Source organism: Solanum stenotomum, chromosome 8, assembly GCF_019186545.1.
Source record: "Solanum stenotomum isolate F172 chromosome 8, ASM1918654v1, whole genome shotgun sequence".
NCBI classification, from domain to species: domain Eukaryota; kingdom Viridiplantae; phylum Streptophyta; class Magnoliopsida; order Solanales; family Solanaceae; genus Solanum; species Solanum stenotomum.
The window spans coordinates 4,182,479-4,198,238 of record NC_064289.1 but is presented as its reverse complement, the minus strand read 5'-3'; the positions used below and the strand labels follow the sequence as shown (position 1 = coordinate 4,198,238).

The window sequence follows — 15,760 nt, the reverse complement described above, 5'->3', positions numbered from 1 at the left end:
CTTTTGGTCATCTGAAACACCTTATGGGGTGAAATTGAACATTTTAATAGAAATAAGTACAAAACTTAATTCATTAATGATTTTTTACACAATTATTATACTTAAAACATATTAAATATATCAATGTACTTGCTAGTAAATCATGGTAATGTTACATCTTCACCTTTTTTCTTGATCTTACATTAATAAGTGCATATTACTTGCTATTTATGACAAGTTACTAATTGGAGCTAGCTATCATAGAATTATCTTCAATTAGCTTATAAATAGGTTAATTATGTAAACATTTTTTGTGTCATCAGTGTGTAGAGAACTTAAATTCATGTGAAGAGTAGTTTGATTGGATCAAGATTCATGTGAAAAACAGATAGACAAGTGCATATGAAGTTTTCCACAACCTACTATGCTGTCTCACCTTGTTTTTTTTTAATGTTAAGCCGCCAAATTTTTCTTTATGTGAACTACATGCGTCTGCGTATTTAATTTCCCTTTTCTTTGGGTACTTCTTTTATATCGGTTGAGGGTGATGTGATTAGGTATATTTATTATTTTATGATTTTTTTAAAAATAAAATAAAAATTGGAATTTGCAAGTCTGACACTCGTAAAGCTTTTTGGAAAATTAGAAGGTATACTAGTATATAATTTGGAGAATTTCTTAGCTAAATATTTGATAAAATATAAGTAATTCTAGTAGCGAAGACCATCCAAATATAATAAATCTTAATAAACAATGGATCTTGAATTGTCAAAATTACTTTCTAATAACAGTATTAAGCAGTTGAAAATTGATTGAAAAGACATGCTCAACCAATTTTATAAGCGTCAAAGATCGGTAATAATATTGTCATCATAAATGTGGCAAGTTGATTGTCTCATATAAATGGTGTTTTTTTTTTTGTTTTGTTTTATTAAATCATGAAAATGACTAATGCTTCTCCAACAAAGCAAAGGACGATGCTACGTAAAATGATTTAAGAAAAACTTTTAAGGAAGAAGGGAGAAAAGACAATGATACTATTTCCTTGAATTAAAATTCTGTCTCACCGGAAAATAGTACTAGAAGGTATTAATTATTATTGTCTATCTATTAAAAATTAAGGGATTGGCAAAATTTTACACAAATTAGCTTCTCCTAAACAATAGAGGCAGAAGTAATAATAGTGTTGCTTTTTTTTTTTTTTTTTTTTTTAATTCTGTAATAATTATTAAAAAGTTGAAAAATAAAAGTAGCAATAGACACCAATAGTATTGCCTTATATATATATATTCTATAATTAGTATATAAATATTGCATTTTTATCTTTGGCAAGAAATCATGACAAGGAAGGCCGCACTAGTTTGGGCGTAATTTAAGCATGGAGCTTTGTGTATGTGTCTCCCTCATGCATGCGCCTTATATTACTTGAAACTTATCCCATTAAATCCTGGAGAAATCATTGAAACTAAAAAATATACAAAAAAATAAAATAAAATTGACCAATTCTTTTGGCCCTACTCAAAATTCAAAATATAAAATACAATAGATGAATGTGAAGGAAAGATAACCAAAGTAGTTCAAAAAAGGTTTTGGATTCGAGCTTCTTAAAAAAATCTTGATAAGAATCAATATTCCTTTCAAAGATCTTATGCTACATAAGAATGTGAATTATTCACAACACCGAATGAAAAATGAAAAAAGTTTGACGGACCGTCAAAGTGGTAGACCAACGACCATAAAACCGTCCACTAAATTCCAATCACGTTTATTCATTTCCATGTAGTTATAATATAACTAATCTCATCGGCGGCACAGAAAAGCAAGACCTTAGGAACTGAAATTATGCAACAATTGATGTGTACAATAAAGTCTTCTATATATAGAAAGAAGATACGCATGTTTTACTTTTTCTTTTCGAAAATTGCTGAGTCAAAAGAAATAAAGGCCCAAATGTGTATGAACAACCGCAGGAATTGGCGCAATTTGCTCTAAAATTTTGGATACTCCACAGTACAATTTACTGTGCCCAATCAAGTTTTGTGCACCAAATTACATTTGACCTATAATTATTGAAAATACATCATTTCGAACTTAATATCATGAGTATATATATATATATATATATTTATTGTTTTTTTATTGCCTTGATTGTTGCTGTAATATATGCCCAACTGCTATATTATAAAATAGCATGGGAGGATCGTGGTTGAAGTATTCTATTTTTTGACTTAACCCTTTAACAAGATATGGCATGTCCGTTATGCCTGTAACATGAGTAGGGGTAAAGGGCTGCAGAATCTTTGAAAATTTAGTAAGTAGGAGTAGGAACATAAAAATATGGATAAAATATGGGTAATATGGGTAAAATATGGATTAGCCAAATGAGTTAATGTTCTAACTTTTATTCACTCAAAATTCATGATATTACCAAATATATTGTAACTTCTCTTCTTCTATAAAACTAATTATTTTTCTGTATAATTGAAAATGTGAAGTCTTTGGGCCTTCAAAAATATCTATTTTAAATGTACATTTCTTTTGTTAATTCTATTTTTTTTATTTGTTTAATTTTATATTGGATAATAAATAATAGTGTAAAATAAGCAAATCATGTACTAGTATTGACATTGCTTAAAGTGCATTAAGCATGTTTTAGGGTGTGTTTGCTATGAAGGAAAACATTTTCACCCCTACCCTCGACCCCCCCCCACCCCTTACCACCCCCCTTCCAAAAAAAAGTATAAGTTTATTTTTAAAAAATATTTTGAACTTCACATTTTTTCAACCCTATCCTCGACCCCCCACCCACCCACCGCCCTACCAGCCCCTCCATCCCCCCAAAAAAAATAATTTTAAGTTTGTTTTTAAAAAATATTTTCAACTTCAAAATTTCATTTTTTCATCCCTACCATCGACCCCCTACCAGCCCCCACCCACCCCCCAAATTTTTTTTTTAAGTTTGTTTTTAAAAAATATTGTGAACTTCAAAATTTTNTTTCAAAAATTATTTTCTACTAATAATTACTCATGAAAATATGGGTAAACTAGTATTTTACCCCAATTCATTTGTTACCCAATCCATTTTTACCCATATCAAATATGAGCGGATTGAATTATTACTCATTTTATGTTGACCCATTTTCAACCCACCCAAATTTGACCCAACCCGCCCATTTGCCACCACTAATCTGAATATGCACGAGAAATTAATCTGAATGCGCACAAGAATTCTACTTTTGTGAGGTAAATTTGATTATATGTGTTCAAGTGCATATTCTTAATTCGATCATAAAATTGAAAGTCTGACTTGATTATTCTTGATAACTTGTTACTTGTCAACGATTGTCCAAAGAAGAGTATTTGTGTAATCGAAACATTATGGATGGGTCATTAGATAGTAATGGAAAAGAAAGAAAGGATCAAAATATTTACTTAAGCATCTCCATTAAGCTTAATTAAGCTAATTAGGAAATCAATAAATGCTGACAAAGGAAAACCGAATATATACGAAAGGTTTGATAATATTTGGATTGATATTAACAATAGACAAGCTAGTGCCTAGTGATTATATTAAGGAACAAATCTCATATCTAATGTTAGTACTTGTTAGTTTAGTATTACAAGGTTTACATAATTGACTCAAGAGTCTATAATTGCCAGCATATTAATTATGTATAATGCTTATTTAGGGAGTAATAATTGTTAGTAATCCCATCTGTACAAGTAAAATAAAAATGTACCACTACCAGATACTAATACTATATGGCATTCACAAGACACCTAGCTCATATATATTATTACCAACAACTTTTGGTAACAAACAGATTAAGCAAACTACATATATGTAAATCTTATATCACTCCATGTCCAAAGAAGTAAAAAATATGTTTCAATTTTGATAAAGCAATTCTAGAGCACACTCCTCTTCCTCTAACAAAAAAAAAATTCACGTCTCTTGATACCTCAGGAGGTCGGTTTTTATAAAGAAAAATAAAAAATAAAAAGAGAAAAAAATGACGACGTCACTTTTTTCGACCTAAGGTTACTTATTTTTGGTCGATTTTGATTGTTTTATTAGTAGTGAATTTTGTTGGACAATATTTTTTTGTCTTTCTTACTAAACATCAGAAAATAAATTTAAAAATTATTTATTTATTATAGCAAATACTAAAGTTACACGTCTTTTCATTATTTTGTTAAAAAGAAACTCTTTAAGTTGCTAAGGTTACTAAGTCAAATTGATTCTCCTTTCTTACAAGAAAAACTTTTATTTTTTTAAAAAATAAAAAAATCCTTCACCATATTTTACCATCTAATAATACTAAATAAACCCATGAGCTATTTCAATGACATAAAAGGCTGTACTCTCATCTTATGTTTCTCATGAAGCTTTTTTCTTCTTTATGTCAATAATGTAATTATTAGTATATTACTAGTTGAGTTTAAGTTTATATACAAAATAAAAACATATTTATTGATTGGATCAAATTCATAAATTCATTTTTTTTCACTTATGGGTCCAAGTGTATGTCTAATCGCATGAAGAGCAAATGCTATCTTATGACTTTTGAAAATTAGAAGTCAAAGAAAATGTGAACATTTATAGATTGGAACATGAAAATAGAATTACAACTATAGCTATAATATATTAATGTTTTCTGAAATCCTAAATAAATTTGATGATAATGTCACTTAATTCTTTTTTTTTTCTTTTGCAAAGAAGGAACTAATTTTGGTATTTATAAAAGATACCCTAAAAAGAGGTTCAATTTTTCAGAGGCATTTGCACAAAATTAATGGACACAGAATTCAAAAGGTTGCCTAAAGAGGCCGTTAGATGCAAATAACCAACTTTTCTTTAGCCCTCTTGCTGGGCTTGACTTACTTCTTACTTAGGCCCAATGGACATGATTAAGAGAATCAAATCACGTTGTTGGGTTTAGACTTGGGTCATGCTTTCGCTAACCTTTTCAATCTTTGGTATCGAATAGTGGCGAAGTTAGAAATTTCATCAAGTGTATTCACGATTAATATATACATATAAAAATAATCTTGGTATTATCACTACATAAAAAATGGTCATTAGCGGAAATAGCTTAATTGCCGCTAAATATGTATTTTTAGCGGCAATTAGCATTCTTTGTATATGTCCCTAAAACCTTTAGCCACATTGGTTCTAACGACACTTAACTAATGTCGATAAAGACTTTAACACTCTTTATTAATGGTTATGTTTAATGCCGCTAAAAGTTATTTTTGTTGTAGTGTATATACATTGTGCAAACTTTTTGATGAAGGGGGTAAGCAGGTCATCCTGCACTACATGTGGCTACCTACGCCACTTATGATCAAGGTGAAAACCACAAATGTTAGTACACTATACAAAGTGTCATATATTTGATTTTTTTAAGGTATTAAACGTTTTGTTAAATCATGTAAAATTATTATATTTGAGTAATTTTATAAAGTGAACATCCAATTTGACTAACCATGGTCAACTAATAAGAAATTATAGGTAAATACCTATCATCTATTTATTGATTTTATTTAAACAGCTTGTGTGGATAATAGTATGAAAAGAGAAGAAAAAAAATATAAAATATGAATAATACTTTTTTTTCTCATTCCTTTGAGCACTAATGCATAATCGTAAATCTTTCTCGCCAACATTTTTTCTTTAATCTTTTTCCTTGTCTACCATAATTCTTCTTCATATCATGTTATTCTTTCATATTCTTTGAATATATTTGGTATTTCTTTTAGTATTAGTATCATTTATATGATACAATTAAATAGTTTTATATGTAATTATGAAATCTTTAGTTGTAAATTTTATAATGTTTTCATACTTTTATAATGGATTATAGGGGTTCAATTTTTTTTAAAAAAATGATCTTATATTATTTAATAGCTTGCTTTCATAAATTTGTAAAATACATTATAGTTAATTATACTTTAATAATTAATTATTAGTATAATATTTCTTGTACTAATTCATAAGATATGAATAGATACATATAAATTATTGTACGTTATATAACATAACAAATGTTTATATTTAAGTTTTTTTATTATAGTTTTGAAAACCTTTTTCGATTGAATTAATTGTTATACAAACAAACAAAAAAAACTAGAAGTGGTAGAAGTATTTAAAATAGAAAATTAAGGCATCACCTGTTTGAGCATGCCAGCTAGAATATATTTTTTTACTTGTATAATATTTTGTATTAGTATAAAATAGGTCTAAATCATCAATATTAGAGTGATTGTTACGATTCAAAAGACATTCAAAGTTAAAACAATATCCTTTTAAATTTAATTATTTGATATAGTTGAATTTGAAATGTTTGAGAAGATGACTCAAATAATTGAAGATGGTTTTACAATGCCAATGTTAAAACATGATTGATTCAAATTGAAGTTAACAAATTGAATCTTGCTCAAAAGCAAATATACCTTTTGAAATGGGAAAATTACGCGGAAAAACAAACATATACTAGTTAATTAGCTAACATAACTATAGTTTGAATTAATTACAACTCACAACTTAAATTTAGTTGTAATTACGTCTCATGTTCTCTTTTATACATATACAAATTATACACACATATATACAATGATATGATAGATATAGAAATACAATTAGCCTCTCTCCACTTTCTGCCCTTTCTCACTCGCCCCTCTCCTCTCTCTCCCATTCTCGCTCGCGTCTCTCCTCCCTCTCCCAATCTCGCTCGCCAGATATACAAATACATAAGTATATCAGTTATATATACAATTATCTGACAAATATACATATACAATTCGTCTCTCTGCCCTCTCTCCTCCCTCTCCCAATCTCGTTCGTCAGATATACAAATACATATGTATCTCAGTTACATATATATAATTATTTGACAGATATACTTATACAATTCGACAGATATACATTTACAATTTGCCTCTCTCCCCTCTCTCGCCTCCCTCTCCCAATCTCGATCGCTTCTCTCCTCGCTCTAACATGTAGCTACAAATCGTAATTAGCAAACTATAGCAATGGAGCATAATTAAATTATTTTTGGGTGACTATATGCAAAAGTTCCTCCTTTAAAATAGTTGAGAGTTTGAGATAGTTAAAAATTAAAGTAGAACCAAACTCTAACTTTATATACCGAATGATATAAATATAATTTATGATCATGCAAGAAAAAATCTCAAACCATTAAAAATCAATAACCTGAATTTTTTTAAAGTTATTACCGAAATCTTCAAACCAATAACTAACTATTCATAAATTAATATTAAAAAATCAATTTAAATTATTAATTTCACTTCATTTTAACGAGAGGGAGTTGCTCGGATGGTAAACACCACTGTGAGTTCGAGTCACCAAGGGAGCAAAAGGATTAGGAGCTCCTAGGGAGGGTAAAAAAAAAAATTCACTTCATTTTTGAACCACTCTTAAGTTGGAAACAAAAGAATCATTTAAATGGATTGTCGATGAAAAAAAAGAAGAAGAAAAGAAGACAGTTAAAAAAATAGTAGAATTTCAATTTTTTTTTAATTTCTCGGGATTCAAATAGCCTCACACACCGCCAAATTCGCCCGAGTCACGAGTTTGAAACTCAGAAAAACTGAGTTACCATATATTTCTAAGCCCACTAAATATATAAATGGAGAACCCTATTCACTATAAACTCCTTGTAGCAGAGTGTGGTTTTTCCGTTTAGGGCAGAGAAGCCTCGTCACCGTTCACGTTACAACTCCTCTCATCGCCGGAACCGTTTCAGCTCTTCATCACTGGCGCTGCATCTTCTTTAACAAGGTATGTGTATGTGTGTGTGAATGTTCAATTTATATATCAGTGTAGTGCCTATGTATGTGTGGATGAACACATTATTTTTTCATTCGTATATAACGGTAGCCGGAGACTTATATGTTTAAGTTGAGTTCAAACCTTAATATCGACTTAAATATACAGATTGAATGCTTCATAATCTGCTGATTATTTTTTGTTGTTGTTTTGAGTTATTGCCATCTATGGAAAAAACCCTAACATATTCGTTGTATATGTGAAATAGGTGCAATCCAAACCAGTATAAGTAACAAGGTGATCATCACTGTGGTGAATAACTGTTTTGTGTTGTGTTTTAAAAACAAAATAAATTGGTTTATGGTGTGATTTGGATAGATTGTGATTTGATTGGTAGAATGAGGGCTTCCGTGGACAGATCAGTGAGGCGAGGCAGAAAAAGGCGTCAAAACTATGTTCAGAATGATCAGGTGGATCCGAATGGGAAGAAACAGGCTACAGTGTTGAGGCCTAAGGTATTTTTAGGAACATATGTTAGGAAGGAGTTTAAGGGCAGTGGGAAATACATGGGGAAGATCATATCTTATGATACTGGTTTGTATAAGATTGTTTATGAGGATGGAGATTTTGAAGATATGGATAGCAGTGAAGTGAGGGTGGTTTCGTTTGAAGATGATGAGTTGAATGGTCAATGGTTGAAAAGAAAGAAGAAGCTAGACAAATTAGTTGCTAGGATGGAGGCAACGAGTACTAAGTCTTGTGTTGAGAATCCAGCTGAGCCACTTAATGGCGTAATTGATAAGTTTGAGACAAAAGATCGGGGCATAGGTTGTACAGATAAACTTGAGGTCAACCACCAAGGACGTGATTCTGATTTCGTGAGTGATTTGTCTGAATATTATATGGAGCAGGATTTGAGTTCGGGGGTAGAAGTGCCTCTAATTCCTGCACCTCAACTGCCTCCTTCATCTGACAGTATTGGTATTCCAGAGGAGTATGTATCATACCTCTTGTCTGTCTATAGTTTTTTACGGTCGTTTAGTATCAGATTGTTTTTATATCCATTTGGACTTGAAGATTTTGTCGGAGCACTCAACTTCTCTGCTCCAAACACATTGTTCGACTCTGTTCATGTTGCCCTTATGTGTGCTTTGAGGCGCCACCTCAACAAGCTGTCGTCTGATGATTCTGTGCTTGCATCAAAATGCCTAAGGTAAGCATATCTAATTATTTCATGAAGGAGTTTTTCATCATGTGGTTGATTGTTTAAATGAAATTTTTGATTGTTGAATACTTCTAATGAAATTCTGTTTTCATACTTATTCCTTGAGTGCTGCCACCAGTCTTCCACAAAAATATATGAAATCAGAAGAATGTCTAGAGATCTGCTTGCAGAAAGAAACTAAAAGCTAGATAGTTAGACAGGGTTATCAAATTGACAAGCCCAATTTACCTATTGCATTTATGACACTATACAGTTTCATTTCTACTTGGTCTGCTGTCTGCCTGCACTTGCACAGGGTTGTTCTGCCGCTGATACCTACCTAAAGACATTGGAATGTCATGATTTTCTGATAGCCCTTTGGCTAAAAGTCAATCTACTCTAGATTGTGAATGAATAATTTCCACAATTCCACTGCAATCATGCAACTTTATTAGCAGAAGCCAATTGCCTTTTGGTAATGACATGATATTTCAACTGTCCTATGTTATTCTTATTGATTTACATTGCTCATATATCTTTCTATGGATGAGCAAAAGTCGGGGAACTTCCCTTTGCATTGCATATTTATGCTTATTATTCTTAGATTATTTCATATCAGGTGCATTGTTGAACACTGACCGATGAAAAGTCTGAATTAACTTATGCTGCTTGTTGATAGGGGCATTGATTGGGGCTTGCTTGATACAATGACTTGGCCAGTGTTTTTAGTTCATTATTTAACAGTAATGGGATACATAGAACAACCTGGTTGGAAAGGTTTTTATCCCCATACTTTGCAGAGGGAATATTACTTGTTATCTGCTGGAAGGAAGATCATGGTTTTGCAGATTTTGTGTGATGATGTTCTAGAATCTGAAGAAATAAGAACAGAAATCAACACGCGTGAAGAATCAAAGTTAGCTATTGAGTCAGATATACTTACAGATGTTGCTTGTGTCAGTGCACCAAGAATAGTGCATCCTAGATATGCTAAAACTTCTGCCTGTAAGGAACAAGATGCAACCGAGCTCTGTAAAGAAAATCATGAAAGAAAGCAGGGTTGTAGTACCGATAGTTTAGGACCCAAGGTTAGTAACCAAGATTATGTCTCTGGTGTAGTTCAAAACAGTAACAGTGATGAGTGCTGTCTCTGCGCTATGGAGGGGACTTTGCTTTGCTGTGATGGGTGTCCATCGTCTTACCATGCAAGGTGCATTGGAGTTAGCAAGACACATATACCAGAAGGGGAATGGTATTGTCCTGAATGTACAATCAACAAAATTGAACCAAAAATTACGAGGGGAACAACTCTGAAAGGAGCAGAGCTTTTTGGTGTTGATTCGTATGGACAGATCTTCATGGGTACTTGCAGTCATTTGCTTGTGTATGTCTCTATAACTTCTTCTCGGATAAACTCTGTTCAGTTTCCTTATTTGGCTGTTGGATGATCTTCTATTTGGAGATATAGAATGCACTTAATCCTTTGTAGTTTAGGCTGCAATCAGCTTTAGCCCTGTCTCTTTCTGAAACACATTCTGATCTTTGGTTGTAGGTTGAAGGCCTTGGCTGGCGCAGACTCTATTTTCAGATACTACAACGAGAAGGGCATTCCCAGAGTCCTGCTAGCACTTAATGCAAATGCGCAGCACAGTACTTTATATCTGGAGATATGCAAAGGAATAATGCAATACTGGAAAATTCTTGGCAATGTCTTTTTCCCTGATGGTGAACTGTCTGAAATTGGTTCCGACAGACCAAATGGAACAAAATGTACTAGTTTCTCTACATTGTCACTTAGTTCATTGATCAAGGGAAGTGCTGAACAAGCTGGAGTGGAATATATTGCACCTGGTGGTTGCTTTTACATGGGGTCATCCTTTAAACCTCAACAATACATAAATAGTTATCTGCATGGAGATTTTGCTGCATCTGCTGCTGCAAATCTAGCTGAACTTTCTCCCGGAGAAAACCAAGGTACTGAGAGTCATGCTTCAGACAATAGGCAGAAACTTTCTGCCAATGCTTTACTTCAAGCAAAAGCTTTCTCATCAGCAACAACACGCTTTTTTTGGCCGAATACTGAAAAGAAGGTTGTGGAAGTACCAAGGGAAAGATGTAGTTGGTGTCTTAATTGTAAGGCTGCTGTGACTAGTAAGAAAGGATGCTTGTTAAATGCTGCAGCATCAAATGCCATTAAGGGGGCAGTGAAGATACTTGCTGATCTTCGTTCTGCAAGTGTTGGGGAGGGAAATCTACGTGGTATTGCTACATATATTATATTGATGGAGGAGGGCTTATGTGGTCTGACAGTTGGTCCTTTTCTAAGTACAGCTTTTAGAAAAAAATGGCATAAACAGGCAGAAGAAGCTACTAGTTGCACGGTGATAAAGTCTCTTCTGCTTCAAGTAAGTTATTGAGGAAATTTTATTTTGTTGATTTTGTTAGCACTTTGTGTAAGTGTCTGTCACAACATGCTTTCTTCATCAATTTCAGTTTCTTGGTTGACTAGATGAAAACTAGGTTTGTTTCGAGGAAGGATGTGAACACCAAAGAAGGAAAAGTTGGTTAGTTCTCTTAGGGGTCAGAACTTGATGTGACCACAAATAAGGAAAAGTTGGTTTAGTTCTCTTAGGGGTCAGAACTTATAATTTCACATAATTTATTTTGTTATAAATGGCAGAGCTGTATACCTATCTAGTTTTATTCCTTCTACTTCCAAACTACAAGGGTAATATCAGTTATCCCCTCTTCTTACCTCCTCTCCTCTTGCCTCTCTTTTTTCACCTAATCCAAACATTATTCTTTTACTGGACTATAAACTAACCAGTATTAGACATTGTAGTGGTTTTTAAGATAAACAACATTAGCATTCATTGTAAACAATTTACATTTAATAATACAAGAAAATCTAATAAATTAATGTTATTGCTCAAGGAAGCGACTTGTTTAGTCTATGTTTTATATTATTAAGACAAATGTTGTTGGTATTAAATAATGAGAGAATCACATGGGAACTGAATGGAGGAAAAGTTACCATCAGGCATCAGCACTGAACAACTTCTAAAAAAATCTGTTGCTGGACGAAGTTCAGAGGTGCATCCACACTATTTGCACATGAAGCTTTTGCCCTCAACTTTGTGCTTGTTCATTGAGGAATTTTTATTTTACCGCAAGTGCAGTAGTGACAAACTAAATTTCAATAATGAATCTGGCATAATACTACATTGCAAAATCTAAATTTTCTTAAGTTGCACTCTTGATTTGATATTTTACGAATTTATGTGCTAAGAACTGAATACTTGTTATTTATAAACTGGTAGCTTTGCATATAAATAAGAAGCCTTATCCCAGTTTTAAACTTTTTCTATGAGTCCCCAACTGTTGATTTTCCAAAGTGCTATTGGATCCTACTGTATATTATAGCTATTATTTACATATGATATTACCTATACAAAGTATGTTCTTCATGCTCAAGAACATAGTGTATGCACTGCAGTTTGAGGAGAATATCCGGTTTGTTGCTTTTTCTGGGGACTGGTTTAAGCTTGTTGATTGTGGGACATCTGAATCTTCCATCACTCATTCAACTGCTGGTGTTGTGGAATCATCTCATAAGCATAAATCATGGAAGCGAGGTAGAAAACCATCGTTAATGGTTAAAGTAACAGCTGATGATTGCAAAAATAAACTGAAGGACTTCACTTGGTGGAGAGGAGGCATACTCTCGAAGCTTCTCTTCCATAAAGCAACTCTACCTCGATCAATGTTGAAGAAAGCAGCGCGTCATGGTACCTTGTGTACCCAATGAACTTATTTTTGTCCTTCATAGAAGATTTAATATTTTTTGTTTTCATAAATTCAGTGAAATACAAATTTTGGAGTGGGGAAGAATCCACTAACAACTTTTACTCGAGCAGGTGGTCTGAGAAATATACCTGGTATTTATGATGCTGAAGGGTCCAAGACTGCCAAAATAAGCAGGCAGCTTGCATGGCGAGCTGCAGTTGATCTGTGTAAGACAATATCACAACTTGCACTTCAGGTGATTTATGACATTGCAATAGATGATTTAATTCCTTTCGTTCTGCAGAAAAGTCTGAGTCAGGCTATGTATTCTGATAATGTTTGGTCATGTAACAGGTCAGGTACCTAGATATGCATGTGAGATGGAGTGATCTTGTTAGTCCTGAACAGAGCCTCCTGGATGGAAAAGGTCCCGAGTCAGAAGCATCTTCCTTTAGAAATGCTTCCATATGCCATAAAAGAATAGTTGAAAATGAGATTAGATATAGTGTTGCTTTTGGAAATCAGAAACATCTCCCATCTCGTGTCAAGAAGAGTATAATAGAAGTAGAGCAAAGTCAGGAGGAGGGAAAGGAAAAATATTGGTTTTCTGAGTCGCGGATTCCTTTGTATTTAATAAAAAATTATGAAGAAAACTTGGAAAAAGATCTCCCCTCAGCCAACAAGTTTGCTGATGCACTTCCCAAGTTGCAGAAAAGGTGCTTGGTGGCTTCTTGTAAAGATATATACTCTTATCTTGCACAGAAGAGAGATGGCAATGCTAAATATTATTATGCTTCATGTGAAGTGGATGTGTTACTTAGGTATCCATTTAATGTTTATTTCAAATTTCCTTTCAGCTCTTTTATACAATCCTTTATTGATGTGATCTCTCTTTTCCAGAAATGTAGTCAAGTGCAATACATGCCAAGGTACCAATTGATTAGCTACTTAATGTATTATTATTTTTGGCTTGCACGTCAGTCAGTGTATCAGCAATTGATCTATTAAACTTCTGAGAATTTTTCTTGTAGGTCTATGTCACAAGCAATGTACCATTAGTTCAACAGTTATTGCTAATGAGGAGACTGAGTTTATGACCTCCTGTAAACAGTGTTATCAGAATACAGCTTTAACACAAGCTGAAAGTAGTCATGAATCTCCTACTAGTCCTTTACTGATGCAAGGAAAAGACATTCCAATTCCCGTGTCAGCCAGAAAAGGAGGAAAAGTTGGTAGTTCTAGCAATCCATCTGCATCCACTGCGACTCTAAAGCATTCTTCTAAGGTGAAGCATGCTAGTTCAAATTTGGTGACACGATGGAAGCACCACTGGGGCGTTATTTGGAGAAAGAATAATGAGGATACTGGTGATTTTAGATTTAAACACATTCTTCTGAGGGGAAATCCAGATTGTGGTTCAGTAAGACCTAGTTGCCGCCTTTGCCGTAAGCCATATGATCCTTATCTAATGTACATCCATTGTGAAACATGCACATGTAAGTTTTTTCTATGCAGGAATCTTGTATGTTTGTCTTGAGTTTGTTGGTTACCTTTCTTTGGGTTGACAATTAATCTTGTGAGTCACAGATTGGTACCACGCTGAAGCTGTTGAACTTGAGGAGTCAAAGATTTTTGAAGTGGTGGGGTTCAAATGTTGCAAGTGTCGTAGGATTAAAATGCCCATCTGTCCTTACTTAGATCCAACAAGCAAAGAAAAGAGGATGTGCGCAAGGGCTTCAAAGATGGATAGACAAGGAATTGATTCTGGGTTCATTTCAGAGCTACAGAAAGATGAGAATATGGCCACTCCAGCTTTAGAGGATAATATGCCTCTTTCTGCTGTTGAAGAACTTACTGAGCACTTTCCAGTGGGTGATTGTGAACGGAATGTGGAAACAATGTCTGTGCCAGGTCAAAGAGAACAGTCAGTCAGAAGTCATATAGAGAATGAGACTGATTTGAAATCTTCTGAGTTATCCACTCCTCTTGGAGGAGGAAACATAGTGTTCCCTAAAGATGAAATGCCAACTCATGTTGAACCGGGTGCTAAGCAGCCAGTAAGAAGACATGTAAGACTTGAGAAGGATTCAGATACCCCTTTTGCAAGCGATCCCTTGAATGTTCTGAGGAATACTTCAAGGGAGAATTCTGAGGAATATGGTCATGGATGCAAGTATATGGAGTTTGAGCCTCAGACCTGTTTCTCTTTCAATGAATTACTTGCATCGGATGATCTTGGCCCATTGGATGGAGTTGACTCGTCTGCCACTTTAAACAAGGATGTTGACACATCATCAAGGTTTCTACCCAATAAGAATGCTGATACGTCTTATGTTGAGCACGAGCCTGCAGTTAGTACAATACCTACTGCCGCTTTTGCAGTACCATGTAAGATGTGTTCACGTAAAGAACCATGCCCTGATCTTTGTTGTGAAACATGTGAAATATGGATCCACCGTCATTGTTCACCTTGGAATGACGAGGAGTCTGGAGAAGATGATTGGAAGTGCGGCAACTGTAGGGAATGGAGATGATTGATGCTTAATCACTATGTAAGGTGGTGCATCTTGGGCATACACAATGGCTGATTGAAGGGGCTTACCATTGCTACTTTTCATCACAATTGGAGAATGAAACAAAATGAGAAAGCCCCTCGTGATGTCTGCCAAGTAAATTAGTCAGCTGCAACTTTTAATCAAGTTCCATCATTTGGTATCACTGATTTTGTCATAAAAAAAGGTATAATTTCCCCATGATACAGGAGTAACTGGGTTGATTCAGAAAGACTTCACCATGCACAGATTCTTCGAGAAAAGATTATTAGGAGGCTGTGGTAATTCGCTCCAGCCTTGATGGATAAGCAACCTTTCTCATTGGTGCTTATCTGATATTTTTTACTGTAAAAAGAGGCCCTTCAGTTACCAATTCTTTTCGTTATCATTGAAAGATCTAAACGTTTAAATAGAAAGAAGACATTATGATGGATATGATATATTTAC

General features: G+C 33.8%; 1 protein-coding gene and 1 long non-coding RNA gene across 2 annotated transcripts; one reads left to right on the top strand and one right to left on the bottom strand.

The window, feature by feature from the left end:
• Positions 1-7,584: 7,584 nt before the first annotated feature.
• Positions 7,585-15,729, top strand: LOC125873215 (DDT domain-containing protein PTM-like). The gene is made up of 10 exons (XM_049554115.1): positions 7,585-7,783; positions 8,040-8,984; positions 9,655-10,359; positions 10,528-11,380; positions 12,472-12,763; positions 12,893-13,017; positions 13,116-13,582; positions 13,662-13,690; positions 13,793-14,257; positions 14,349-15,729. Exons 2-10 carry the CDS (start codon positions 8,170-8,172, stop codon positions 15,293-15,295), a joined length of 4,698 nt encoding a protein of 1,565 aa, XP_049410072.1. The 5' UTR covers positions 7,585-7,783; positions 8,040-8,169; the 3' UTR covers positions 15,296-15,729.
• LOC125873216 (uncharacterized) lies at positions 12,694-13,227 on the bottom strand. Its single transcript, XR_007447195.1, has 3 exons — positions 13,125-13,227; positions 12,911-13,059; positions 12,694-12,796 (listed from the first exon to the last, which is right to left on the bottom strand). It is a non-coding gene; the product is annotated as an uncharacterized LOC125873216 (long non-coding RNA).
• Positions 15,730-15,760: the final 31 nt, after the last annotated feature.

Excerpts from the sequence above, each read along its gene's own strand:
- LOC125873215 (XM_049554115.1), top strand. The coding sequence starts at position 8,170 with ATGAGGGCTTCCGTGGACAGATCAGTGAGGCGAGGCAGAAAAAGGCGT. Across the intron at positions 10,360-10,527 it reads ACTTGCAGTCATTTGCTTGT|GTTGAAGGCCTTGGCTGGCG; the intron begins GTATGTCTCTAT and ends CTTTGGTTGTAG. Across the intron at positions 13,018-13,115 it reads TATCACAACTTGCACTTCAG|GTCAGGTACCTAGATATGCA; the intron begins GTGATTTATGAC and ends GTCATGTAACAG.